At 59.5% G+C, this 27,559-nt stretch overlaps 1 protein-coding gene across 5 annotated transcripts in view; it reads right to left on the bottom strand.

The window, feature by feature from the left end:
• Positions 1–27,559, bottom strand: part of SHANK2 (SH3 and multiple ankyrin repeat domains 2) — a 458,548-nt gene that overhangs the window by 341,016 nt on the left and 89,973 nt on the right. For 4 of the 5 annotated variants that reach the window (XM_044259990.1, XM_044259992.1, XM_044259993.1 and 1 more), the window contains exons 7-10: positions 22,174–22,325; positions 21,006–21,173; positions 13,648–13,764; positions 5,286–5,363 (exon numbers count right to left, since the gene is read on the bottom strand). In XM_044259990.1, coding sequence (XP_044115925.1) covers positions 5,286–5,363; positions 13,648–13,764; positions 21,006–21,173; positions 22,174–22,325 — 515 coding nt within the window. The other variant, XM_044259994.1, reaches the window with a different exon arrangement.

The following is a 27,559-nucleotide window of genomic DNA, read 5'->3' as shown; positions in this document are numbered from 1 at the left end:
TCTGGACCGCACGTGGTTAACAGTCCAAGAACAGCTGATTCCAGCCACAGGGTAAGTGAGAGCAGGTGCCGTGTGCTCTCCACACGGTGTGTGGGGTCCCAAGGTGTGAAGCAGGCACCCCCGGCGCCCAGGTCCCGCCTTGGTGAGCTGCTGCTGAACATGCCAGACAGACACAGCACCATAAGAAAAGAGAAATGAAAACGGTATTTGGCTGGACAGAAAAAACAGCTTTTTGTCATTCACCATGGCCAGGGCTGAGCTGAAACCGACAAAATCTCCGTCATCTGCAAGGGTCCTGGGGCCACTTCTCCCAGAACACACGTGGTGGGGAGTGAGGAATGAGGGGGAAGCCTCCAGTCTCTGATGTCCCCAGGCATGGCCTCCCCTGGCATGTGGCCCGGTACCCTCGGCTGTGGCTCCAGCCCTGCTCCCCGCCCCGGGGGCCAGCCTGCTCCCAACGGGGTACTGTTGAAGACAGCAGGCCACACCCATAGCACCTCAGATCTCCCCCTGCAGACTGCCACCCCCCACCCCCACCCCCTTAACTGCTGTACTTATCCCAGGCGAGCGGCTCACAACAGCGGGAACTGGTCCTCCCCTCACCTGGAGGCCGGACGTCTCAAACCCAGGTGTGGGCAGGGCTGAGCTCTCTCCGGAGGCGCTGGGGGAGGCTCCTTCCTGCTCCTCCGGCTGCTGGGGCTCCAGGCATGCCCAGCTGTGTCCGGGTCCCCTCAGCATGGCCTCGGTGGTCACGTGGCCCCTCCTCCGTGCGTCTGTGTGTCTGCGCGTTTAATGCCACCTTCCCCTAACTGGGCAGTTTCCCAGTGTCCACTCCCATCACCTGCGGCACCAAAGACGGCACGGCGGGGGAGGTCCTGTGCTGGAGGTCAGCGTGGAGCATGATGCCACGGGGACACGAACTGTCCCGACCGTGCTCTGAAACCCGCGTGGACTTCCACACCACGAGCCACGAGCCACGAGCCACTCGCGAGCAGGTTGGGCGCTGAGTCACTGAACAAAGAAGCGGACGGGAAAGGTGCGCAGAGGGAGTCAGGAAGGGAGGCGCCACCGAGCGCGTTCACGCGGCTCCCCAGAAAACGTGCAGCAGCGGACCAGACGTCCCTGCGGGGTCAGACCGCCTGTGTCACCGGCCTGGCCTCCTGCCCGGGGCAGCTGCTCCGTGAGAGCACGGTCAGCACAGAGGGCGCGCGGTCCCCGGCAGGGTGCCCGGAGCACCGGCTCGGATGGTGCGCGCCGGGGAGGAGGGGCTCCCCCCCCCCCGTGTCCCCCACGGAATGAGTGAGTGCGACGTGCGCTCCCTGCCGGTGCAGGAGATGTGGGGCCTGAAGGGCGACAGCCTCGGCTTCAGAAAAGACGCAGGTCACTCTGGTGAGCTCAGGGCTCCCCTGGGGGACGTGCAGGGCCAGGAACCATCGGGGGATTCACGGAGTGCAGAGCTTGAAGACACAGAACATCGTGAGACAGAGCTGGCAGGCGTCTGTGCGAGGGGCAGCCACACCCTGGGCTTTAAAACTCAGTTCCTCGTTTCCCGCTTTGGCCTCTCTCCGGCTCGAATGTCGACTGAGTGGTTGAAGATGATCACAGGGTCCGGCGGGAGCACGAGGCGAGGGAGGAGCCCCAGGAGGAAGGCTCCGTGGCAGGCGGGGCAGAGAACTGCGCCCACGGGAAGGCAGGCCACGCCACAGCCACTGTGCTCCCCTGCACCAGAGGACTCCACGCCACGGCTCTGTCCTTCCTGCCCGCCGGCCCTCACACTTCCCGCCTGCGTGAGCACCGTACGCCGGACCTCCGAAGGCCTCGCCGTCCATGTCCCCGGCTCACCATTCCCCGCACTTCTCCGCAGCCGGATGTCCGAGCGGCAGCTGCTGGACGCAGCCGGGGGACAAGAGAACCGCGACACACACCAGGGAGAGAGGCCGCCCCTCCCCATCCGCACGCTGGGTGCTGGGAGCAAAGCTGGGGAACACCCCGGGAGCCCCTTTTGGGAGGGAGGGAGGATTCATCCATCCCGTGTGTCAGCCCGAGTCCTGCAGGGAACAGACCAGGAGGACACGTGTGTGTGTGTGCGCGTGTGTACACACAATTAAGAGATTGTTTTAAGGAACTGGACAGTGTGAATGTGGAGGCTGGACATCCACGGTTTGTAGGACAGACCGGCAAGCTGGGAACTCAGGCAGGCTCTCGAGACATCTTGAGGCTAAGTTTTGTCTTCTCTGGGAAACCTGTTTGTTGTTCCCGTGAAGGCTTCCCGCTGATCAGAGGCCGCCCACGCACGCGACGGAGGGGTCATCTCCTTTACTGTAACTCCGCTGGCTGCTGACGTTAAGTTAACCACAGCGACAAAACACGGTCACAGCCACACCCGCACGAGGGTTTGATCAGACGGCTGGGGGCGCCTCGCCGAGCTCGCCCTGCACACCGGCCCCGGCTCTCCCTGGCTGCCCGCACTCCCCCCTCACGCAGCCCTTCTCCATCTTCAGACTCCTTTCCACTCTGTTTGCAGAATCAACATCTACTTGGTTTTTTGCTTTGCTCCCTTGGACTAATGATCCAAAGCACAGAGGATCCCTGATGTTCCCTCCATGCAGGGACACAAGATATGCCACACGCAGAGGGAGGGGTCGCCTTCACCCCGGACTGGAGGTCAGGAGGCCTGGAGGCCACAGACGTGGCCGCTAACTTCATTTGCATTCCCATGCCTCCATCCCTGCAGAACTCCGTTTTGCCTATAAATTAGGAATAAATATTCCTACCCCATCGGGTTGTTGAATACCAAATGAGAACATCCAGAAGAGCATTTGTGAGCTTTGAACTTCTGGGCAACAAGAAGGATTCGTCATCACCGCTGCCACCATCATCATCACTGTGACCATCACCAACATCATCACTTTATAGGTTGAATTTTCTCCCCACGAAATTCAGTTTGTGAAATCTTAACCCCCAGTATGTTGGTGTTTGGAGATAGGGCTTTTGGGCAGTGATTAGGGTTAAGTGCAGTCATAAGGGTGGGGCCCCAACAGATGGAATTGTTTCCACGAGGAGAGGATGAGACGGAGGAAGCCCCCGCCCCTGTACGCATGGAGGAAAGAAAGGCCAGTAGTAGTTTGCCATCTGTTAGCCACGACAAGAGGCCTCATCAGAAGCTACATTTGTTGGCACCTAGACTTCAGACTTCTACCCTCCAAAACTGCGAGACATAAATGTCCGTTGTTTATGCCGCACAGCCTGTGTTCTGCTGAGGCCGCTCGAGCTGACCAAGGCACCCTCGCCATCGGCATCACTGCCTAATACACACCCAAGGAACAGTGCAGGAGCCTCTCCTCTCCTCTTCCTTCTCCTTACAAAATCATCTCTCTTGGGATTCTCCAACCCCCGCAGGCACCAGGATTCCTAGAGGGCTTCTCAGGACCCAGAGCACAAAGCCGTGCCCTTGACTTTCTGACTCGGTTGCACTGGGAGGCTGGGGTTGCATATCAGCATTTTCTCTCCGGTCCTGACGTGTTGTTGATGCTGCTGCTTCAGCGTTTGGGTGAAGCCATGAAGCAAATGCTTGGCCAGATGAACTCGTGAGATGGTCCCAGATTTCTTAGAACGGCAGCTGAGGAGCCCGAGCGTTTTGCACGGAGCCGTCTGACCCTCTTCAACGACGCGGTGAGCCAGCGTTCCCGCACGCTCAACAGGGAGGGACTCCTTTTCCGTATCAGGGAGGCGGGCGCCGTGAATGGGGAGAGGCGGGCACGGCGCAGGCGGGCATCCGCGGGCTGGATCCCATCTCCCCATCACTGCAGCACGGGAAGGCAGGAGACTCGGGCGACGGAACCAGCTCCCCGCATCCGAGCAGGCGGCCGGGCTCGGACGCTGCCTGTGACATGAGCACACCTCGCGGGCCACAAGGTCCCATCGTTCAGCCGCGCTGTGCGTCACTGCCTTCCAGAGCCATCTGGGCGCTTGAGCGATGATCCCGATACAGACGGACGGCCTCGCGCTGGAGCGGGTGCGGCACCCCCGCTGGGAGCGTGAAGACCTCCCACAGAAGGGGGCCCCGGCCAGGTGGGTACTGCCTGGGGTGACGGTTTAGCCGGGGCACCAACGGGGAAGGCCACCTATGTGCCGTCTGTCCCGGACACCCTGCATGGCTGCTTTTGTGGAGCGCTAAGTGGGGGCCACAGGGCATTGCCCCAGAGGGTCAGAAACGGCCCTTCTGTATGACCCAAGGGCTTCCTGTGGGTCGAAGGGAATTAGCTGTCCTTTTGAAGCAATTTCAGCAATGTTTTCACTTAAAAATAAAAGAGGACCAAAGAAATGTATGATTTAGTGGCAAAAAAATATTGAAACCAAGACCATCACTGAGCCACAGCAAAGCCCGAAGGGGTAGACGTGGCCATGAAGCAGCAGCAGGTGCCTCTAGTCACCGCCGGCCCAGAGGACATGTCCCTGGAGAGTAACTGCAGACTTTCCAGACCCATGAACAAACCAGACAGTCACGACCACGAGCCGTTTTGCTCTGCCTGAAACTCACAGTCCAGCCACCGTGACGGCGAACCAACGAAACGTTGAACGTTTATGAGTTATGAGACGTTATGAGACGTTTGGCCCGTTCTCAGGACATCGGACCCGTACTTGTTAGTAATGCCTCGGAAGCGTATTAGGAAAACCATTCACGCGTGTCAGCTCTAAATTAAAGACCCTTCTTGGCTCAAGAAGATGCAAAAATAACTTCCAAATAGAAATGACACTTGGATTCTCGGTCAAGTGGAAACACTGGACAGTTCGGAGGGTCAGAGAGCACTGCCGTAACTTTAACGCATTAGCCAAAGAAATTCGTTTCCGCCCTAGGCTATCGGGTCACCTGCATCGAAATCAGATGAGCCCCGTGTCCCCAGGATGGGACCCGGACTCCACCGCAATTCAAAGACAACTAGGACGGCAGCTTCGCGCCGGACCCATGGGGCGCGGTGCTGACGCTGGGCCGGAGCTGCTCCCCAGCGCTCGGGGACCGCAGGCTCCGTGGGGGTGCCAGGTGACCACAGGCCTCCTCCCAAGACAGAGTCACGAAGGCCATTCCGGAGCCGCCTCCTCCAAGCCCCCACCAAGACGAAACACTGTGGCAAACAGCAGACCGAGACGTGTCCACAGCTCCAGCGCGAAGGAAGGACGACGGTGCCGCGGGCACCGTCCCCAGCGAGCCAGGGCCCCCTCGTGCCCAGCACCCGGTCCGTGGGGAACCCTGCACCCCGGGGCGCCGGCTCCGAGAGTCCCCTTACCTGGAACGGGGTCTGGCTGTTGTAGTTCTTCTGCTCTTTGTTCCCGCCCCGGAAGAGCAGCACTCGGGCACAGCTGTCCTGCGGACGGAAGAGAGAAACCTGTTTGTGGGTCGGGGCTCAGACGGGCCCCAGCGGACCGGCTCAGAGGCTCAGCGCCCAGGGAACGAGGGACGTGCCCGTGTGATGTCCCCAGGGGCACCTCTGGTCATCGGGGCGGTGAGGAGGAGGGCGAAGGGCCCTGCTCCCTACTGGGTGAGGTTGAACTCTCGCTAACTCTCTGGACGACCTGGCGGAATCCAGGAGCACGTCTAACCCGGGCACCCGGCTCTGTGAGACCGTGGGCCAAAGAACGACGTCTTGTGCATGTGGAGAAAATATGCGACAGGATATACTGGAAGGAAAACACAAGAAAGAGAAAACCTGGAGGCAGCATTAATGTTCTGACAGAAAGGACAGTGGGAACGCATTCTAGAACATTCCAAGTCTAGAAGGCTGTAGGGAAAAACAAGGGAGATCCACAAACCTGCAAAGAAATACAAGAACTTCCAAGCAGGAAACACAGACTTTCCAAGTAGAAAGTCTCAGAACACTAACACGGCGTAACTTCGCTTACATTTGAAAAGCCCCACGGGGTTGAGTGAACAGCCGCTAAGCCCCCAGCTGCCATTCCGAGGAGTGGCCTGGCCGCTTGGAACCAGGGCCCCAGAGCCCCGCAGGACCCCGCTTCTGCAAGCCCTCACCGACGTTCTGTACAGCCCAGTGATGACGCCCGCCGGAAAGTCCCATCAGAAACGCAAGAATAAATTCTCGCCGAGTGCCGCCATGCCTGCCCCCCCAGGCGGGTCCCAGGCTGGGGCCCTCCCCACAGGGGAAGACGGCCAACGAGCCCGGGACACGGTCCGTCACTCTCAGAATTACCAGACTCCACGTGCGATCACGTCCCAGAGCGATCCCAAAATTAAAGGGCAGATGGTTTGCTTGGCTTGGTAACAATTATACCCTGTGTGGGCACACGTGTGTGTGCAAGTGTGTGTGTGTGTGTGTGTGTGTACACGTGTGCATAGAAGTGTGTATAGGCCCTTGTGTGTAGGAATGTGTGTATGCATGGGTGCGGGTGCGTGTGTAGCCATGTGAGTATGTATGTTTGGGGCGGCTGTGGGTAGGCATGTGTGGGCGCACGTGTGTGTAGCTGTGTATGTAACACTCGTGTATGCAGGTATGTGTGCATCCACACGTGTGGGGTGGGCGGGCGTGGGTGCACATGTGTGCAGGGGTGGGTGTACAGGTGAGCCTGCGCATGTGTCTGTGGGCGTGTGTGTGTACGCACATGTGCGCAGGCATGTGTGTCTGCAGGCATGAGTGTAGGCACGTGTGCACACGTGTGTATGTGAGTGTAGGCATGTGTGCTGCCATCTAGCGTTCCCGCTAGGGGTGGACAGGAGGCCCGTCATGCAGACAAGGCAGCAGAGCTCCAGAAAGGTCACATGGAAAACCGCGGCTTCGGAAAGGGAGCACGAGACAACACTGACCCCAGAGCAGTGGCCGCAGGGGCGCTGGCTCTGAGTCCCGTGTGGCTGCCGGCCACCGAGATGTTCCCGGAGGAGCCTCGTCTGTGACACGCCGAGCTGCGTCTCCATCCGTTTACACAGGCCAGTCGAGTATAGATGGAGAAGAGTCTGCACTTTCCATTTCGAGAGCCAGCGCGTCAGGAAGAGTACCGTTCCCGCTGCCAGTTATTTTCTTAGCAACATTTCCAGAGACGCTAAGAGAACAACCCCAGCCTCCCCGCTCCATGAGGATCCCCAGGCTTGCCCCGTCCCCAGCCAGGTGGCCATGCCACTGGGTCGCCACCTCCTGCAGGAGCCCAGACGCACCACGCGAAGACGCAGACCCGAAAGCACATTCATTCATGCACACGCTAGTCGGGACGCAGCGACAGCCAGGCCGGGTACCACTCTGGCCCCAGGGATGCCAAGCCAACATGTGCCAGAGAGGGAGGGCAGGTGGTCGGGGAGCCCCCACTCTCCCAGGAGTGGGTCCAGAAGCCTGCCCAAGCCGGTGACAACTGGAGGACGTGTTCCCAGCAGAGGGAACAGCCAGGGCCCTGGTGCAGACTGCAGGTGGCAGGGGCCCGCGGAGCGGTGTGGGGGCGCTCCCCTCTGCAGGGTGCAACGTCACGCTGGGGTCTGCGGAAGACGCATCAGAGAGAGGCAAGCTGGGAGGGACGGCAGTCGGGGGGTGAGGGTGGCTGTGTATGGCCCTGGCAAGGGCAGGAGGGGCAGGGGGAGCCGGATCCCTGGGACGGAGGGACTGTGAGGAGCAGGACGGGAGCCCCCACTCCAGGAAGCCGCGGAGGGAAGGGGGCTACTCACACGGTGTGGGGGAACCACGTACATGGTTTCTACAAGGCCTATTGGCCCGGCAGGGGCCCCACTGGCAAAGCTGTTTGAGGTGTTTTCTAGAAGGTGCCAAGGCCACAGACAGACCTGCTTGAGGTCACCGTCGGAGAGAATGTGGGCCGAGGGGGTGGCTGGCTGCCCCAAGCAGGAGGGATGGAAGCCTGACGGGGTGGCAGGTGGGGAAGCTTGCGGGAGGCCCCAGGGGAGGTCAGTGGGGTCTGGAACAAGCAATGGGCAGACAGAGGAGGAGACGGGAGATGCGGGCTATGGGCTTGCCCAGAACGGCCCCGTCATGGACAGAGCCCAGGTTTTCATGCTGGATTTCCACATCCCACCCGGGGCTTTCATCTCTATGGCATGGAGGTGACACTCCAACACGATTTACCAAATCTTCCCGATTAGTTGGGAACTCGTTTCCAGTTTGCACTGTCCCAACGCGTGCCTGTGTGGCAGGCGGAAATCTACGGAGAGGGGACATGCCGCCGTCGGTGAAGAGGCAAGGCAGGGGCGGGAAGACGGACGTCACCGGAGTGGCCGGAAGCCGGCACGTGGAGGAGCTGCCCCTGAAGGCCGCACCCGATGGCGCTCTGGACCACGGCACCTATGCCTAAACTGCGCCCATAGGAGCCCTGTCCCCACCACAGCCAAAGGTCACAGAATGGGTCCCCACAGCCTTGGGGCAAAGACACAGGGCAGGTTGGAAGCCCAGCCTCCACCTCCTGACCCACAGGAGAGAATGTCAACCGACAGCAGCCACCGAAGGCTCCCCGTGGATCTCTAGGGAAAGAGCATGTGGATGCCCTCCGTCCACGAGACACACCCGTCCAGTGCTCCCGAGGATGATGACTCCCGATGGCGCTGGGGAGGCAGCCCCCGTGCTAACGGGTGCTCCGCTGACACGAGAAGGACCACAGCGACGCAGCCTGTCTCTTCTTACCTTGGGCCTCACCGGTACCAGGAGCAGGGTTTGTTTCTCATCCTCCCCACACACCGGCCAGGCCCACCAACCTTTGAGATGTGAGACTCCCTCCCTTCCTTCATTATCCAGGCCAGAAAAACAAACACGGGGCTGCCTCCCTCCCTCTTGGCCTCCAGAAAAGCCCGAGAGAGGATGAGGGACCTGGCAGATTAGACACGATTTGCTGCTTACAATCAAAGCCCTAATTAGCGGGTTTCATAAGAGAAGGGAATATTCTGGTCTGTGTATTTTGTTAGAAATGTGCAGATGAGGCCTGCCTAAAACTAATAAAACACACGCGCATCAAATCCATAAACCTGGCTGCTCTTAGATTTAACAAGGAGAGGCACGGCAAGGTAAATTAGCAGAAGCAGGACCACCACCACCAACACCATCAGCAGCAGCACCTTCATCACCGTCATCATCACTGCCACCACCAGCATCGGCACCATCATCACCATCGCCACCACCACTGCCATCATCACCAATACCACCATGACCATCACCACGATCCCATCACCATCAGCACCATCCTAACATCATCATCACCATCATCATCACCATGACCATCACCACCAACACCTTCAGCAGCAGCACCATCATCACCGTCATCATCACTGCCACCACCAACATCATCCCCAACATGACCAGCACCATCCCCAACATCATCACCATCAACACCACCATGACCATCAGCACCATCCCCAACATCATCACCATCACACCATCACCATCATTAACACCAGCATCATCACCATCAACACCACCATGACCATCAGCACCATCCTACCATCATCATCACCATCACCACCATCACCATCATCAACACCAGCATGACCATTACTACCATCATCACCACCATGACTGCCATCACCAACACCAGCACCATCAGTACCATCACCACCACCATCTTCATCACCACTACCATGACCATCACTACCATCACCAACACCATCACCACCAGCACCATCCCCATCATCACCATCAACACCACCATGACCATCAGCACCATCCTACCATCATCATCACCATCACCACCATCACCATCATCAACACCAGCATGACCATTACTACCATCATCACCACCATGACTGCCATCACCAACACCAGCACCATCAGTACCATCACCACCACCATCTTCATCACCACTACCATGACCATCACTACCATCACCAACACCATCACCACCAGCACCATCCCCATCATCACCATCAACACCACCATGACCATTAGCACCATCCTACCATCATCATCACCACCATCAACACCACCATCATCATCATCACTACCATGACCATGACCATCACTACCATCACCAACACCATCACCACCAGCACCATCCCCATCATCACCATCAACACCACCATGACCATCAGCACCATCCTACCATCATCATCACCATCACCACCATCAACACCACCATCATCATCATCACTACCATGACCATGACCATCACTACCATCACCACCGCCATCATCGTCGCCATCACCACCATTATCACTACCACCACGACCACCATTACTGCTACCCTTCACCAAGCATGCACCGTGTGGCAGACACACCGTATGTTTGTTTTCTATTTTAAGCCTCTTAGCAGCGCTGGCAGTTAGGTAGAATCATGCCTACGGTACAGATGGGAGAATTCACTGTCCCAGAGTTTGCCCCAGACAACACAGCAAGGTCACGGTCTCAGCCACACGGAGCCCGGACAGCCACGCATCCCCGCGCTGCAAGCCCACCTGCCTGCTGCTGTTCCTTCCCCCGAATCCTGTTCGGACTTCACCGCACTGCATCCCCACCCCTGGAGCAGTGCCTTTCTCACGAGGATCTCCCAGAGGGCCCTGTACGTGTGCCTTCTGACACCCCTTCCTCTGGAAGTTGCAAAGAGATTCCTCCGGTCGGCGTGGAGCCTGGCCTGCTGCTGCCACGTGCCGCACACGTGCACAAAGGAGGAGCTCCACCCGTGGGTGGCGTGGGAGGACAGGGCTCTGGCTAGGGACAATGGGCAGTGTGTGCTGGACGTGGAGAGGACAGGGCTCCCTGTGGCCTAGACCCCGACCTCACGGTGTTGTTCACCATGCTGCAGAGGACGGCCACACAGCCCAGAGGAGCAGTAGGCAGATCCCGGGACCCTGGAGAGAGGGGACAGCTCTGCTCTGCCTACCTGAGCTTGCTGGCACACAGGGAGCAAGTTGCCCAGCCGTGGAGTGGGGAGTCTGTCCCCACGTGTCCAGGGTGGATGCAGACACGGTCTTCCCCACCCAGCCTTGGCCGAGTATGGCCCGCGGCCTAACTCAGCTCGCTGCCTGCTTTACAGGTACATTCCTGCTGGCACACGCCCAGCCTCACTCACCTCGATGCCGTCTGTGGCTGAGCTCAGGCTGCAGTGGCAGAGCGGCGTGGCCCTGACAAGCCCACGTGGCCCACAAAGTCAAAAATAATAAGCGGCCCTTTACAGGAAATGTCTGCTCCTGAAAGAAAATACCTAGGAGAAAATTACTTCTAAGGCACACGGGGAGGGTGTTCCCAAAGCCGCCAGCCGAGGGCGGGGGACAGGGCAGGCGACAGGCGGCTCCCTGCCCGTCACACCGGCCTGTCACCAAGCCAGAATACGGACTACCGGGTGGTCTGAACCTTTCTTAACAAACTAATCTCACCAACGCTCACAAAGACCATCTTGTCCACAATTATTTCAAGTGACAGAAAACATTCTTTCCTGTTTTTCTTTTCTTTCATTCATGATAAATTATGCTTGAAATCTACTGGGGAAAATTAAGGAACGTTCCTCCCTCTAAGGCAGCAATTAAGAAGCGCATGTCGGCACAGATGTTTTACCAGCCAAAGCCAAGTCTCACGATGCGTGCTTTCCGAATGAAGCCAGGCTAGGTCTCTCCAAGCTCACAAAACCACCAAAATACCCCCAAAACGCCATGCAGCTCCCACTGCCCCAGCTGCGCACAAACCCCACCGATATACTCGCGTTAAGGAGGAAGCAGGAGCTCTGCTGAAACGCTCCCCCAACCCCCTCGGGCCGAGCTGCTCTGCTGTGCCAGCCCCAGAAGAGACCCTAAGAGATGGCAATCTATGCCTCTGAGAAGCTGGCCCTGGGGGACAGGGTGCCCGCAGGGAAAACAGACACGGCCTAATAACGGCAGCTCACCCTCGTTATCTCGCTAAGGGCTGCAGAGCTAACAATACAGCTAATGCTCTCGGGAGCTCATTGAGAGAAGGCTTGACTAAGGGTGGGATATCCGAGTTGGGTCTTGAAGGATGCATAGGAGTTTTCTATAGCAAAGAATTTACAGCAAAGAAGGTTTCATGGCTGGAAGGATCCAGTCTGGGAAGGGCCAGGGAAAGGACTCAGGTGTAGACAAAGGCTGAAGATTTCACCCAAAAAGATAGCATCAGCGCTTTGTTTTAGAAAGAGGATGCCGACTGCAGAGAAGACAGGCAAAGTGCACGTGGCTTGGGGACCCCCAGGAAGATCTCCCCGCTGTTCCTCCAGTGAGGGGAGCCCCCCACCTTCTGCTCAGTGGCTCAGTATAGGGTCCAGATCCCACCACCCTCCAGACTCCTTGAAATCAGGGACAAGAAGAAAAGAAATTTGGAGCAGAGAACACCTTTGATATTGGCATCGGGGAGTTATCTTGACCTGGAGCCTCAAGGACGCTGACCCTCCCTTCTCCCCACCTCAAGCAGATCCTGAAACCCACCACCTCCAGGGAGCCCCGGGCCCTTCCCACAGCCTCCACGAGCCTCCCCACCATCCTCTGCCCCACCGCTGTGCCTCTCGGCGGGACCAGCCGGGTGCTCACGCTGTGCTCCCCAGCCCCTGGGGATTCACACTCCTGGAGGCGGGGGGGGGGGGGGGGTCATATCCCACCGTCAGAGCACACCAAACAGGCTCATCTCCAGCTTGCCTTGGCACAAAAGGACCAATGCCACAGGAACCCACTCAGATGTGGTCCCTAGAGAGGGACAGAAGGTGGACAGCAGGAGCCAGGGGCTGCGAGGGGGAAAGGAGTCCGTGCTTCTCAGGACAGTGCCCTCTGGGAAGAGGGAAAGTCCTAGAAGGAAAGCGCCGCTGGTCGCAAAGCAACACGAATGTGCTTCATGGCAGTGAACTACGTTGTGAAAGTGGTTAAAATCGTTTGTGCTTCTGTCGTGTGTGTCACTGCAGCTGAGGAGAAAAGCCCGTCGGGAGCGTGTTTGCACACGCAGCGGTGGCAATTTGCCTCTGCCGCACGCTGGTCCTGGGCAAGGCTGGCGGGGTGCCGGAACCCTCCCTGGGGCTCGTCGGCCACGCCCGTGCCCCTCTGCCCTGCACATCGCTGCACACACCCACTCTGGGGCGGACAGAGTCTGCACGTGCAGCCGGGGATGGCGGGAACGAGGGGACCCCAGCTCCCCAGCTCGCTTCTGGGGGTGGACCGTGTGGTGGGGTGGCCCAGGAGGGGAGCAGACTGGGGCTTCCAGCTCAGCTCTGGCTCTGGGACGGCTCCCTTCTCTTCCCCGCGATTCGGCTTCCTCTCTGCTACAACGGGGTAACTGTTCTCGAGGAAGAAGCTGAAGATGGCAGCTTGCTAGAGGCTGGAGGTGGCCCTTGAGATTCCGGTGGGAAGGCTGAACCCCCAAGGCAAGCGATGTTGGAAATGGGCCTTGAGGAGGGGTTGAGGGTCCGGTGAGGTCGTGAGGGTGGGGCCCTGACCTGACGGGACAGCGCCCTTGTCAGAAGATACCGCACGGTGCTCTTGGTCTCTCCACAGCGAGCAAGGACAGACAGAAGGCGCCATCCGCAGCCAGGAAAGAGCTTTCCCTGGGAGCAGAACCTGCCTGCACCCTGACCTTGGCCCCCAGCCTCTGGGACCGTCTGTGGGGCTGTGTGAGGGGACCTGTGCTGACCCGGACAGCACCCTGCAGGGCCCTCGGCACAGTCCCAGCCCCGGCTCCCGCGCGGCCAGGCAGGGTGTTGGGGGAGCGCGCCCACCCGCGTGCCCCCACTGACCTGGTTGTAGAGGGCGCAGATGTGCAGGGCTGTGTTCCCCGAGGCGTTCTGGGCCGCCATGTCCGCCCCGTAGAAGAGCAGGTGCTCCAGGTGCTGCACGTGGCCGTACCTGCAGGCCTGGAACGAGAGTCCGCGCGGTCAGCGGCGGCACCCGCGAGTCTCCAAGCTCCACGTGCGCTCGGCCGCTTCCCCAGAACCCACAGAGGCCGAGCCAGCCCACCCGCTTGTCAGACCAGGGCCCCGACGGTGGGGCACACACAGCGTCCTGAGTCTCGGGGTGCCGACAACTTAGTCTGGGCTCCCAGAGAGCAGGTCTGCGAAGGGCCCCCGTGCTCCTTTTGTTAGCATCTGGGAACCCGATGCCCAGGGACACACGTGTTGGCTTCCCCCTGGTCTCTGTGGCCAACCCCACCAAACGCAAACCAGGATGCTCCCTCCCTGGCCCCGCTTGTCGAAACTCCTCCCCCCCCGGGGGTGGGGTATGAAAACAGCCAGAAGGGGCGCGTGCGGTATCTGCGGTGTCCAGGGAAGGGAGCCCGAGCCCCGCCTCCAGGTGAGGGCCAGGCCCCACTGTTGCTACGAAAGGTAAACCAGCCCCTCAGGGTCGTGGAGGTGGGGGGCAGGCAGCCCCACAGTGAGAGCTTTCCCTCCCTGAGGCCCTCAAGGGGGTCACGTGTGCTGATCCTGAACAAGCAGGGCTCCGGGATCAAGTAGACATCTGCACCCAAGTCGTGGACCTTCCGTTTTCCAGAACGTTCCCCCGTAAGCCCATGTCTTCACGTGTAGACACAAACCCCACGTTAGTGTGAGAGTCACGTAGAATAAGGGACCCCAAAAGGCCCACACGATGCCCGGCACCTGGCCAGCCCCGCCGGCAGCAGCTCTCCGGGAGCCAGTAGGCCCCATGCTGTGACCGCTCCAGCCGGCGTCCAGGGCACACTGTGCGGTCACCAGAGCAGCCCAGGACCCGGGGCGGGCGGTCAGTTCCAAACAGCCCTCACCTTGGGAAAGGCCCGCATGTGGCCAGCGATGGGCAGCACTGATGGCGGGAGGGCCACGGTCCCCCGGGAGTGGTGACAACGTGGATGGGAGACGGGCAGGCCAGGAAGCGGGTCCTGACCCACAGGCCGGGGCTGACCATGGAGGCCCGTGGCGGCCGCTGAGACCCACGGCAGGTAGGGAACGAGCCAGCTGGGGCGGGGCGGGCAGCTCTCACGACCATACCTTCTGGGTAACAGGGGCGGACCATGGCACCTCACCAAGGAAAGATGGCCGGGAAGATGCCAGAACCGTCACTGGGACGAGCTTGAGCAGAAATCCCAGAAACCCCGCGTCACCGCGCCCTGTCTCCATGGAGCCGGCTCACTCCATCTCAAAGCCAGGGGTTACCCGGATACGGATGCTTTCACCCACCGGCCCTCGGCCTCCCGTGGCAGCAGTGCTTGCGCTTCCCGTGGGGCCCCCAACCCACTCTCAGAGGTCGGGGGGCTGCCCCACCCCACTGCTTCCGCAGGCACAGCCCGCGGGCCTCTGCCACCGGCGCCAGGCCACAGGCTGGGGGCCCACGGGGGTTCCCACAAGGCCCTGAGGCTGCAACACCGGTTGGAACTGCTAACAGCTCCCTCTCTTCAAGGACAGCTGGCGGAAAAGCCGCAGAATCCCAGAGCGGCTAGGAGCAGAGGAACAGGGGCACAGGGGAGAGAAAGGGAGGGAGGGAGGGTGGACAGACACAGGACAGAGCCAAGGACCGACGTACCCACAGCCCATGACAAGAGTGTCCGAGCTCCAGCCATGCCTGGGGTCCTCAGGACACAAAGCCTGGACAGAACTTTTATTTCCCCCTTAGACCACTTTGAGTTGAGATTTCTGTTCCTGAAATCAAAGGAGCCTGGACTCATCGGCTCTCCCCAGAGGATGGGGGCAGAAGGAACCCCCATTTCTGCAGCAAGAAACAGCAGTGGGGGCCAGCCAGGCCCACCCATAGACGGGGAATGAGGAAAGGGACTTAACAGCCTCAGAGACCCCACAGATTCCCAATTACAGAAGGAAAGACAAAAGCTGGCAGACTGCACCTGGCCAGGCTGTCAGAATGAACATCACTGGTAACAGGTGGGGGTCACCACGTGCCCCCCAACAGGATGCCAGGAATGCGATATTCCTACGTGATCACTCCAACAATATTCCCACCAAAATGCACACTCCGGACCCCATCATGAAGAAACACTGTCCCAACCCAGATTGAGAGACACTCTCCAAGCTCACTGCCCGTAGTCTTAGCAGGGTCCCCAGTGGAAGGGTTTGGTGTAGGGTCCCGGACGGGATCCTTTCAGTATAAGGGACGTTATTGGGACGAGGGACAAAACTTGAACGTGGTCTCTGAGTGAAGGTATGTGGGGTTCTCTGGTGTTCCAGCAAATTCCCGAGTTTGAAACTGGTAAGAGTCCTTTACAACATAGAGAAACTAATCCTCGTTTGACACAAAGACCTCAAAGCTCACCAAAGTTAAGAAATTTGTCCAGCCCCAAGATAAGCTATGCTAACCATTTCCCCTTGAAATGGGGGCTGGGGATCCTGGCCTTCAAGAGAGAGCTTGAAAGGGCTGCCAGAGGCCGGAGAGCCGAGACCTGACACACAGCACCCCTTACACTCCTGTCTCCTGACCATCTCGATGAGGGGCTCCTGGAGACGTGCTTGAGTGGGGGCCTCCACTCCACACCTATTGCCTGCAAATCTCCTGGGCGTACGTGGTTGGGGAAGTTTCCCAATGAGACCAGGGATAGCTCATCCCAGCTATGCTGAACGCCGGCCCATCAAGAGCCAACCCTGTAATTCGGTGGAAAGGAGGGAAAAGCAAAAGCTTTCCTTCCAGCGCGTTACTGCCACCTGCTGGACACCTGCTGGGACACATGCACTAGCCCAAGGGGGCAGCAAGCTCAGAGGTGCCCCAGGTTGTGCAAGGCACTTGGGACAACTTGGGCCCCGATCCCGCTGCAGGCCCCCGGCAAAAGGATGCACGGATTACCTCCCTGAAGGACTCCTGGCTCATCTGGGCGGGGCAGGGGCATGGGGTACGGATCTGCCGTCCCAGGTCAGTATGGAGTGGGAGCTGGAGGCAGGTGTGCCGGCAAGCTCTGACCCCTCCACCTGGCGGCTGGAGGACCCCAGACTCTCCGACCCGGGGGAGGGGGGCTCATCTGTAAAGATGGCGGTAACGGTGGCTTCTACATCCAGGGACAGGCTCAGCCAAGGCTCGGCGGTTCCCATACCGATGGCTGCAGACTGTGCTGTGCCGCGTCCAAGCACCATGGACATGCCATCCCCGGGGCGCACATGTGACGGCCCCGCCCCATGAGGCCAGCAACACCACCATCCCTGACCTGAGACAGCCCGAGCCTCTCACAGCAGCCAGGCCTCGATGCTCCACTCCGCACAAAGCCTCCCCATGCTCTGGTTAGAACGGCCCCTCCCTGCAGAGGCTCCCCCTTCACACCTGGGCTCACGGGAGTCCCAGGCTCCCCTGGACAGGGTGGGCATCCCACGGCACTGGGGAGACCCCAACTTAGAGCCCGGGGTCCACGCCACCTAAAAGCTAACTCCTTCAGCCAACCATGTTCAGGAGCATGTATGACATGTGGGCTCCCTGCTCGGCGGGGAGTCTGCTTCTCCCTCTAACCCTCACCCCTGCTCGTGATCTCTCGCTCTCAAATAAATAAACCAAACCTTAAAAAAAAAAGAAAAGGAATTCTTGAGGAAATTAGATGAGACCTATAGGAAGGTCTGCAAGCAAAGTGAAGGGCTGACTGTCACTTATTATTTCTGTGACGATGACGGCCACGACTCAGCAGACGAGGACTAAGACAGTGATTGGGGCAGGGCTGGGTGAGGAGGACCGTGACCGGGGCGTGGCCAGGAGAGGAGGGGGCAGAGGTGTGGCCAGGCGAGGGGGAGGGCGGCAGGGGCCTGGCTAATTCACAGGCCAAGAACACTGGACTGACAACAGGAGCGGGAAACCCCCTCCTCCTTCCCGAAACACGGTCAGAGGAGTTCAGAGAGGGAGAGAAGGAGGGATCGAGGTGCCCCAGAGCTGGCCACACAGCGGCACGGCCTGCATGAGGGCGCGTGGGACCCCAGGGCGGTTCCTCCCCAGACGGGGGACACCCACCGTCTCCAGAGCGCTCCGCCTCCCATAACCGAACACAGCCAAACCCGCAGCCCGCACAGGACAGCAGGAGCCATCCCCCCCTCCCCCTGATGTTCTCGGGTTGTGGGACTGTGTCTGGGTGTTTGTCACTTTCTCCGGTTTCCTCAAATATCCCACTGCCGCCCAGCTGAGTAGTTAGGGTCACAGTCTGTGTTGAGCTGCCTACAAAAACACGCGCTTCCAGGGTCGGCCTTCAGGGGAGGGCGTGCCCAGGCGCTGGGCAGGTGCGGGATCAGGACAGCCTCCCTTCACCGGTCAGCACCTGGCCTGGCCTCCTCGGGGAAGCGGACGAAACCACCTCCGGACCGTGAGCAGGCCTGGCTGCGGGTGCGCAGGACCCCTCCAAGGGCGCGGAGCCAGGCGGCTGGGACGGAGCCGTACCCATGCCAGGGCGTGAGGCTGAGGGACAGACCTGAGGCGGAGAACCGCACACCGCAGAGCTCCGCGGTGCTTCTCCCCCTCGCTCTGGCAAAACCTGCCTCCTGTTTCCTCCCCCCGCAATGTGTGTCCCATCGGGGGTGGCTTCCGCTCACAAGCTGGGAGGCGGTGGCCAGGGCAGGGTGGGGGGGGGGACTCCGCTGCAGCCTTGGGCAGGTTACCCCACCCCCCCGACCCCCTTCTGGGCCCATCACCTGGTCTGAGTCATGGCGGCCAGCGGGCATCCGCTGCGGAGGCTCCAAGTGCAAAAGATGGCGCCAATAAGGCCGATCAGGACAGCAGGGACTGACCGGGTGGCGAGAATCTCGGAGGAGGACGGTCTGGTCTGCTGACCTCTGTGTAGTGCCCACCTCCACACATCACGGCCGGTCTGGGCCACAGCAGACCAGGCAGTGGGGTTGGGTGGGGCAGGGACCACCCAGATCATCGAGACCCTCTGGTAGGGAGGGAACCGGCCTCCCAGGACGTGGTGGAAAAGAAACCCCCTGCGGGCAGGGCACGACCCTGATGGGCACCACGGTTAGAGGATGCTCAGCCCTGGGAGCCCCCACCATGGCCTCCAAGCTGAAACAGCACCAGGGGGCTAGGGCCCTGGGATTAAGAGGTCTGGTGGCTTCAGTGCCCACATGCTTAGAAGCCGTGCTCGGGGTCTCAGGCATGGAACTGGCTCACGTGGGGACCAGAAATCACGGCTGGAGCCCACGCCATGGGCAGTGACCGCCAGGAACCCCCCAACCCCCAGCACACAGATGTTTCATCTCTCGGCGGCCAGAGGCCAGACCGGCGCAGGCACCAGACAGGAAAGGGACTCTGGCGGGCGGCCTCGGCTGGTGGAGGGTGGGAGGAAGGCGAACCCAGCTCGGAGGACTCTCCAAAGCTGGGCCCTGATGCCAGGTCCCATTTCGAGCAAGCCCGCGTTCCTATCTTCTGTATTTCTGACACCCTGGCGTCTGGGGCCTTGCCGACGTCTGGACATCTGCCCCTCCACAGGCAAGTCACTTCTGACAGCACAGACTGGCCTAGAGGACAACTGTCAGACGCAAACCAGCCCACACAGAGCCCTCACCTGCCTTCCCGGGCTCTTGCTCTCCAGCCGTGACCCACCTGCCCTGGCCAGCCCAGGGACAGCCCCAGCGCCCCAGTATCCAGACTAGCCACTCATCAGCAGGTCCCATCCCACAAAAATCACAGGGAAGACTCTTGGCCCCATTCCCCCGGGGGTCTGCTGCCTCCCGACCCAGCCCGGTGCGTCCCCCATGGCCCGTGTGTCCACCTCCCAGGATCTGTGAGTAACACACCCTCTTTCCAGCGGCCACCGCCTCCACTGTCCCTGCATCCTATTAAAACTACATTTTAAAACAGGGTTTGGGACAGGCCAGGAAACGACCCTGGGAGGACCCGGAAGCACACGGAGGTGCGGCCGCGGGGGCAGAGTGAGAAGAGGACACGCAGAGGCGTCTCAGCCCCGCACTTACAGGAGGGCCTTCCCCGGCGCCGCAGACCCACTGACACCCACTCCAGGGGGAACGAATGGAGACCCCCAGGGCACTGGTCGCTCCTCACTCCTCCGAGGGTCCCACCGTGGCTGGGGGCTGGGGGCCGCCAGGAGCTCACCCAGCGGGGCAGAAGCGGTCGCCCCTCCAGGCCGCAGAGCTGCTGACGGGTCAGGGCGGACCCAGCACGCAGAAGGCCAAGCGGGGAGGGCCTGCCTGCACCCCACGGCCGCCTGCGCCCCCTCCGCGCGGCTGCGCCTGCCGACCACAGCAGGTGGGGGCCGCCCCCTCCCAGACCGGGTGAGTGCGGGAGGCCAAGGTGGCCGAGGGAAGTGGACCGGCGTCCGGAGAGCCGGGAGTGTCACTGCCCACCTGGAGAACAGTTCAGAGCCTCCGCCTGCTCCAGCCCTTTCCCCCTCGCCTTCTGGGACCTTCTGGGACCTTCTGGGACCTTCTGGGACCCACACCCCAGTCTGCTCGTCCACCCGCCCCCTCCTCTGCCCAGAGACCCTGACCTGACCACCGGGCTCCCTGGTTGGCTGGCTCACACACGGCTCAGCCAATAGGACGGCAGGAGAGGAGAGAGGCGGGGCACTTCCCGCCCGCGGCCCCGCCCACCGCAGCTGTGCCTGCTTCTGGGGCCACAACCGCCTCCCCTGCTGGGGGTGCATTAAGGACGCTTCACCTGAGCCCGCAGGTGGGTCCTGTTTCTTTACGAGAAAGCAGCTGACACTTCCCCGACCCCACCGGTACCAGGTGGGATCAGGGAAACCTGTGTCCTGTGCGTGGAAATCGGGCACCACACTGAGCCACTGGTTTCAGAAATCGGGCACAGAGCAGGTCACTTGTGCTCAGAAGTCAAGCATCACCCCGGTCACCTGTGTGCAGAAAGCACCCAGCGCCAAGCTCTGCTGTCCCCTGAGATGCTGGACGCGCAGTGAGCGCCCAGGTCCCAAGAAGGGCACACTCACCCCACAACTCCAGATGATTACTACCCTACAGAATGCAACAGGATGCCTGACTTTCCGATGTCTCCCCAAGGTCAGAAGCGTGTATTTCTAGGTAAATATCCGTGCTTTTAAATGCTGGCGACGAATCCCAGCGTTTCAGAAGTCGCGTGGGCAGAACAGAAGGCTGGGCGGCTGGTGTGGGCTGCGGGGAAGGGTTAAGGGAGGCGTGTGTTGGCCGCGGGCGCACCTGGTGGATCTCGTGCCAGCCGTTCTCACCTGGTGGATCTCGTGCCAGCCGTTCTCGTCCCTGCAGCACACGGCCGCGTGCTCGTGGAGCAGCAGCTCACAGCAGTAGGGGTCCCCGCCCACGATCGCGGTGTGGTACAGTGGTGTGAGGCCGTAGCTGTCTTTGTAATCGGGGGATGCTCCCAGCTCCAAAAGGGTCTGGAAAACAAGAGTGCCAAACATGGGTCTCATGACCCCTTTTGCAAAGTGCATCAAGAATGAAGCGTGGGGGTCAGGGTCACACTCCTGCAGGCGGAGGCTGAGCAGGTCCTTGCTGCCGCAGGTTTCCTAGGCCTCCTGGAGTGAAGCAGATGCCAGTATCCGGTGGTGAGGTTTCTGGTCCTGAAGAAGGACAGGGCGCCTAGGCAAGCGGGATGCACGTGCATCGGGGGGTCAGGAGATGGTCTGCAGACATGCGCCGGGGCACATGGGGACCTGCTGTGCCCTGCTGACCCCCCTGTACTGGTGGAGAGCTACAAAGGGAGGGCGGCCTTTGCAGAAAATGGAAAAGGTGTACTACCCAACCTGAAAACAGTGTAAAACCATCTCAGCGAGCATCCTGAGGGCAGCACAACGGGAACGCTGTCACGAACGCTGGATTTCGGTCGGAACCAGAGGATAAGGGGCCGCTGATGGGAACTCGAGAAATCCAAGACTTCTGAGAGCAGCCTCGCCTCGGGGAGCAGCCCCCGACAGCAGGTTCCCCTCCCTCCCTGCCAGGGCTCTTAGGGGACCCCCCACACGTGGGGCCAGGACAGGTAAAGTATGCAGAGGGGTGGTGGGGAGCATGAGGGGTGAAAGCACCCCCCGGTAGACGTCCAGAGACCCAGCGAGGGGGGTGCTGGCGGCAACAAGGCTGGCTCTGGGTTCGCAGCCTCCTCCCGGGGTCATGGGGCAGTGCCTTTCAGCACTGCCCTTCCTGGTCCAAAACACAAGCCTCTGACCGAGCCAGGTGGACAGATGACCTTTTAGAAACACCAAATTCAAGATTCCCCAGAAAAGAGGGTCGGGGGCCCCTCCAGGATGTCCAAATCCTAGTGGGAACACAATTCAGGGTCAGCTCGGGTGGCCTTCGTGGACGGGGACAGGGAACAGGCATGGATGCCGGGATCGGACAGGGAGGGCCCCCCCCCCCCGGGTGAACGGCTGCGGAATGTACCTTCAGGGCTACTTGGTTCCTGGTTCGGGCGGCTTTATGCAGGGAGGTCATCCCGTCTCTGGCGCGGAAGTCCAGGTGGGCGCCGCCGTTTCTGAGAGCTTTGATCACCTCCGCAGGCTCGTCCAGCTGAGCGGCTAAGGTCAGCGGGGTCTCTGTGGGATCCAAACACACGCGAGATCAGGACGTGCACCAGGGGAGATGGCCAAGGCACACGGCTCACGACGAGGTCAAGTGCAAAGTCTGAGTGAGATTGAAGAACCGACCCCAGTATCCACGCGGGTAGCACAGCCTCAACGGGGACGATGGTGGTGACCCTCGGGGTCACGTGCAAATCAAAATGGGGGCAGAGACTGAGTTTCCACATTATTGTTTTGTCGGCAGTGGGTCTGATAAGCTGTCCTCGCTGCCCTATCCCAAAGACACAGAATCCCACAACCCCATCCATAGGCTTCCCGGCGGGAACCGTGACCACCAGGGCTGCAGTCAAAGGTCTGAAAGGCAGATGCCCGCCTTTCCACATCTCAGTGTCACAACGTTTATGGGCATCTTGGAGGACGGCCAGACTTAGGCTGCAGGCGCACAGAGTAAGGGTGGCGTGGAGTCTGTGCCCCATGGAGGTCAGGGTCTGGGTGGGTGGACCTGAGTGGGGTCAGCACAATAAATGACCGGCAGAGGGCTGGGCCAGAAGCCCTGGAGACAGAACAATGGAGCCCGCCCCCATGGGGACAAGGTTACAAGTTACAAAGGGTCCCCCGCCACCCTGGACAGCTGACTTGGGACCATTCTGTCGCTGGCCACGATGGGGAGGGCGGTATTTGGTTAAAGCACCTTCTCTTCTGCTCATTCTCCCTACCATCGCCACTGCCAAGCAAGGCACATGGCCCTGACATGCTCAATCGGAGAGGCCTTCACCGGCCAGAAGAGCACCATGAGCACCAGGACAACGTGCATGTCCCCAGGACCCAGAGACCCTCCTGGCTGATGATGAGTCGTTCTGACTTTAAGCGCATTTTGAGAATAGAAGAACCCGGGCATCTGATCTGGAGTTGAATTCCCCTGTGACCTCATCTCGGTCACGTCCCCGGCTGTCCCCAGGAAGGGCAGCCACATCCTGAGTTCAGCTCTGCCACCCCCGCCTCGGCCCCAGCCATATTTACCCACAAAGAGCACTGTTCCGAGGGCTGTCTAAACTCGTCAGGGGAATCACCCTCACCGAAGGTGTCACAGGGGGTGCGGGGGTGTCGGGGGTTGAGACCGCGTGGGGCAGACGTGCAGAGAGACGCAAACTCAGGGAGAGACTCCAACCCAGTGGAGTGGGGAGAGGGAGCCGTCCGGGCTTCACTGCCTCAGCCCCAGCAGCATCCTGGCCACACGTGTGGGACGGCATCGGCGTGGGCTCGGTCCCCTGGGGGGCAGTGGAAGTGCGTGGAGGGCCCTGTCCTCTGGAGCCACCAGAATGTCCACCTCAAAGTCAAATTTCTTACAGCCACTTGGGGAAGCTGGTCCCTCAGTATGAGGTCAGTTTAGGCCTGATGCACACGTGGGGCCAAGTCAGCCCTCAAAACGATTAGGAGTCTATTTGGCTGTCCCTCCGTGGCCAATGCAAGTGGGCCCCAGGCTAGAGTCCTACCTCTGGCTCCAGGCCACAGACCCCTTCGGCAGAGCCAGGCCCTGGGACGGTGCTGGGCACCTAAGAGCCACTGAAGAGAGAACTGGGCACCCTGTTAATGGTAGGAGATCTTATACTTGAGGGGACCTCCAGCCCTTGGACGACACCCATGACAAGAGGTAACTTCCTCCAACAGCCCTGCCCGAATGACACACCGCAGACTCTCCACGTTCAAACCTGACCAGGACCCGCCCCGGGGAGGCCGGGAGAGCCCCCAGCTGGCACACCCTTTGGGAAGGGGTCTGGTGAGACCCGGTATGATGCTGACAGACCCCCCCCCCCAGATGCCGTCCGACCCGCCAGTGTGTGGCCATCAGGGGCTTGCGTGGTCTGAGTGACTGACGGCCACGTGCCTGCGCCACCTGCACCACAGCTCCCTGAAAATGTTCCATTTTGAAGTTATTTCAGTTACAGTAAATGCACTAGAACCTCAACCAGGCCCCCGGGTCTCAATGGGACCCCCCAATGGGGCAGAAACTGCTCTCCTCTTCCCAGACGGTCATGAACACCGACTATGCTCTTGCCTAGACCGGCCCGGCTGCCTCGAGAGGCACCAGCAGGAGGGTCTGCAGGGGTGAGAGGTTCGAGGGAGCTGGAGGCACAGTGTAAGGGCGCCAGAGGCTGGCTTCCAACCTGTCCAGACTCAGAGGCAAGGGCATAGGCAGGGGACCCTGTACATTGCAGGCTGCAGTGTGCACATGGGGCCCAGGGGTGCTCCTGAGAGCACTGAAGTGCCAGACAAAGACCTCGGAAGCCAAGCGTGTGGGTGAGCGGCTCCTCCTGGAGGAACAGGGCTGGGCAGCAGCAAAACCCAGCTCCGCTCCTGGAAGGCTGGATGGCCTGAGCAGGTGCCCCAGACCCTCTGGGTGTGTTCTCCCCTGCAAGGCGAGGGTAAAAGCCCGACCCCCACCTCACGGGGACCTGTGAGGCCAGGATGCACGTGCCCCCGCTGGAAGGTGCCCACCCCCAGGTGCGCCCTCCGAGACCGCCAGCCGGAGCAGTTCGGCTCACGAAGAGACACAAATCTTGCTCTCTTTGTTACGGCTTTTTGCCCATATATTTCCAAGCCTGTGCAAGGACTTCATGATTTTACATAACAAAAACGATAATTTCTCAAATGAACCATGGCAGCATTCCCACCCCACCACAGCTTGGCCACAGTCGCATGTGACTTTCTTAGCAAGGGACAGTCCCGATGATCCCAGAACGGGGGGCAGAGGAATCAAACGTTCCCACACCCACTCAGTGCTGTGTGGCCGCCCCAGGAGGCCAGTGAGGACAGTATCCCTGAGCGTCCGTAAGATGGGCCAGGAAATAGGTAAAAGATCTCTGGATGAGGGGCTGGGTAGATGCGCGGATCAGCAGATGGATGGACAGACGGTCAGATGAGTGCACGGACTCATGCATGGGAGGGTGGGTGGATGGATGGATGGACGGGATGGGCAGGTGGATGGACGGATGGACAGACAGACAGAAGAACAGATGGGTGGGTGGGTGGATGGATGGATGGATGGACAGGCTGATGGGTAACTGGATGAGTGGGTGGGTAGATACAGGGAAGGAGAGAGGGAGGGAGGAAGGGAGAGGAAGAGATGGGTGAGTGAAAAGATGGGCAGGAGGGATGCAGATGAGATGCTACCCAGGCACAGGCAGTTGAAAAGGAGTAAATCAGAAGATTAGTATTTGCGTTCACAAGTGACAGAGGGCGTACAACCTGTGTATTCAATTATCTTAGTGTTGCTTTCTAATATAAAACTCATTATTAAATTATCCACAGTTGAGAGATCATACACCCCCTTCCCTATGCCCGCACACCTCCTGCAGAATGTCTCAAGCAGGAAACACCAGGCTTTGCATCTGGACCCTTTGTGCTCCAGGCTGGGCTCAGCTGTGACATGGATGGACACCTCAAACCCCACAGGGTGTGGTTCCCCTTCTGCGCTGCAGAGACCACCCTGTCCCGCCCACAGTGCAGGGCAACAGGGAGTCACGGCTCAGAAAGTGCTTCATAATGAAAAAGCTCCCAGCAGCTCAAAGAGAACAGATCTACAGAAATAGCCCAGGTAAGACTTGCCGCACCTGCTTGACACGGAGACAGACCCCCCACAAGACGTAAGAGGCACAATGTCCCGGTGGAGTCAGGCTTCGGCCTTCACTCACATTCATCCTCCCTTTCCTAAAGCGATCCGTTTTAGGAAAACGCATCTCTCTAAAACAGGACATGCCCCTTCTGTGTCAGATGGACGTTTTGCCATCCAAAATGTGACCCTGGGGACGATGACCTGAAACACTCCTGACCAGGAGTTTCAGAAAAAGCCACGTGCAGCTGTGTTTGCTAACTCTCTAGGGAAGAAGAAGCCTCCCGCTAGAATGTTCCAAAAGTCCACAAAAGGGGGATGTCTCCTCTTCAGGGGACACCCAAGAAGTGGAAGCAAAGCCAGAGAAGTGGCGCTACGCACCTGCCTGTCCTCAGCCCCTCTCTCCTCTGGGTCAGCAGAATCTGACGTGTCCCCAGATGTCACAGCCTCGACAGTGAGAAGCCTTCCTATAGCACCGATGTGGGCTCATCTCCATCTCTGTGACAAATCCAGGGGCCTGAGGCCACACCGCAAAGTTCCCAAGGACCAGAGAGGACACTGAGGGATTCCCTCCTCATTACCCGGACCTGTGGTTCTCAGATGTGGGCATGAGTTAAGAACCCTCCGAAGAGCTCGTTAACACAAAGAATGTGGACCTGCACCTCTGACGGGCCGGTGGTCCCAGGACATGCTCGGCCGGAGAACACGGGTTCGCAAACCTGACTGCGCTGCGACACCACCTGGCCCCACAGCCGGACACTGCTTTAATCGGTGTGGCTATGAACCCAAGATTAGGACTGGTAAAAACTCCTTGTGTGGTTTTCAACATGAGAACCACTGCTCTGAACACCTGTGAACTCCAGTGAGTTCCATGGGCACAGCCTAGGAGCTGGTTAGACACGCAAAATCTCGCGGTGCCTGGCACGGGCTCAATTGGTGAAGCGTATGCCTTGGGCTCAGGTCATGATCCTGGGGTCCTGGGAAGGAGTCCCACATCAGGCTCCCTGCTCAGCGGGGAGCCTGCTTCTCCCTCTGCCCCCCAACTTGTGTGCTTTCTCTCTCTCTCTCTCTCATGCTCACTCTCTCAAATAAATAAATAAAATCTTAAAAAAAAAAAAAAAAGAGGGATGCCTGGGTGGCTCAGTTGGTTAAGCCTCTGCCTTTGGGTCGGGTCATGATCCCAAGGTCCTGGGATCGAGTCCCACATTGGTCTCCTCGCTCAGTGGGGCACCTGCTTTTCTCTCTCTCTCTCTCTCTCTCTTCCTCTGCCTGCCTCTCTGCCTGCTTGTGCTCTCTCCCTCTGTGTCAAATAAATAAATAAAATCTTAAAAAAAAAAAGAAATGCAAAATCTCATTAAAAGAAAAGGAAAAGAAAGGAAAAATAAAAAGTCTCCAGCCCCACTTAGATCTTCAGAATGAAAACTGACATTTTGGCAAGATTCCCAGGTCACAGACATCAGGTCTGCACGGGCCTGCAGCACCCTTCTCCCACCTGATCAGGCATTTTATTAAGCAAACCCAGAAAAACGGTGCTGTCCCTCACACGGGTTTACTCATTTATTTACAAATACACGTGACCACGGGGAAAGTCATTGGCTGCTTAACGAATGGTCTGGCACAGCTGGATTTCCACGTGGGA

Source organism: Neovison vison, chromosome 7 (genome assembly GCF_020171115.1).
Source record: "Neovison vison isolate M4711 chromosome 7, ASM_NN_V1, whole genome shotgun sequence".
Lineage (NCBI taxonomy): Eukaryota > Metazoa > Chordata > Mammalia > Carnivora > Mustelidae > Neogale > Neogale vison.
This window is presented reverse-complemented; position numbering and strand designations above follow the sequence as displayed.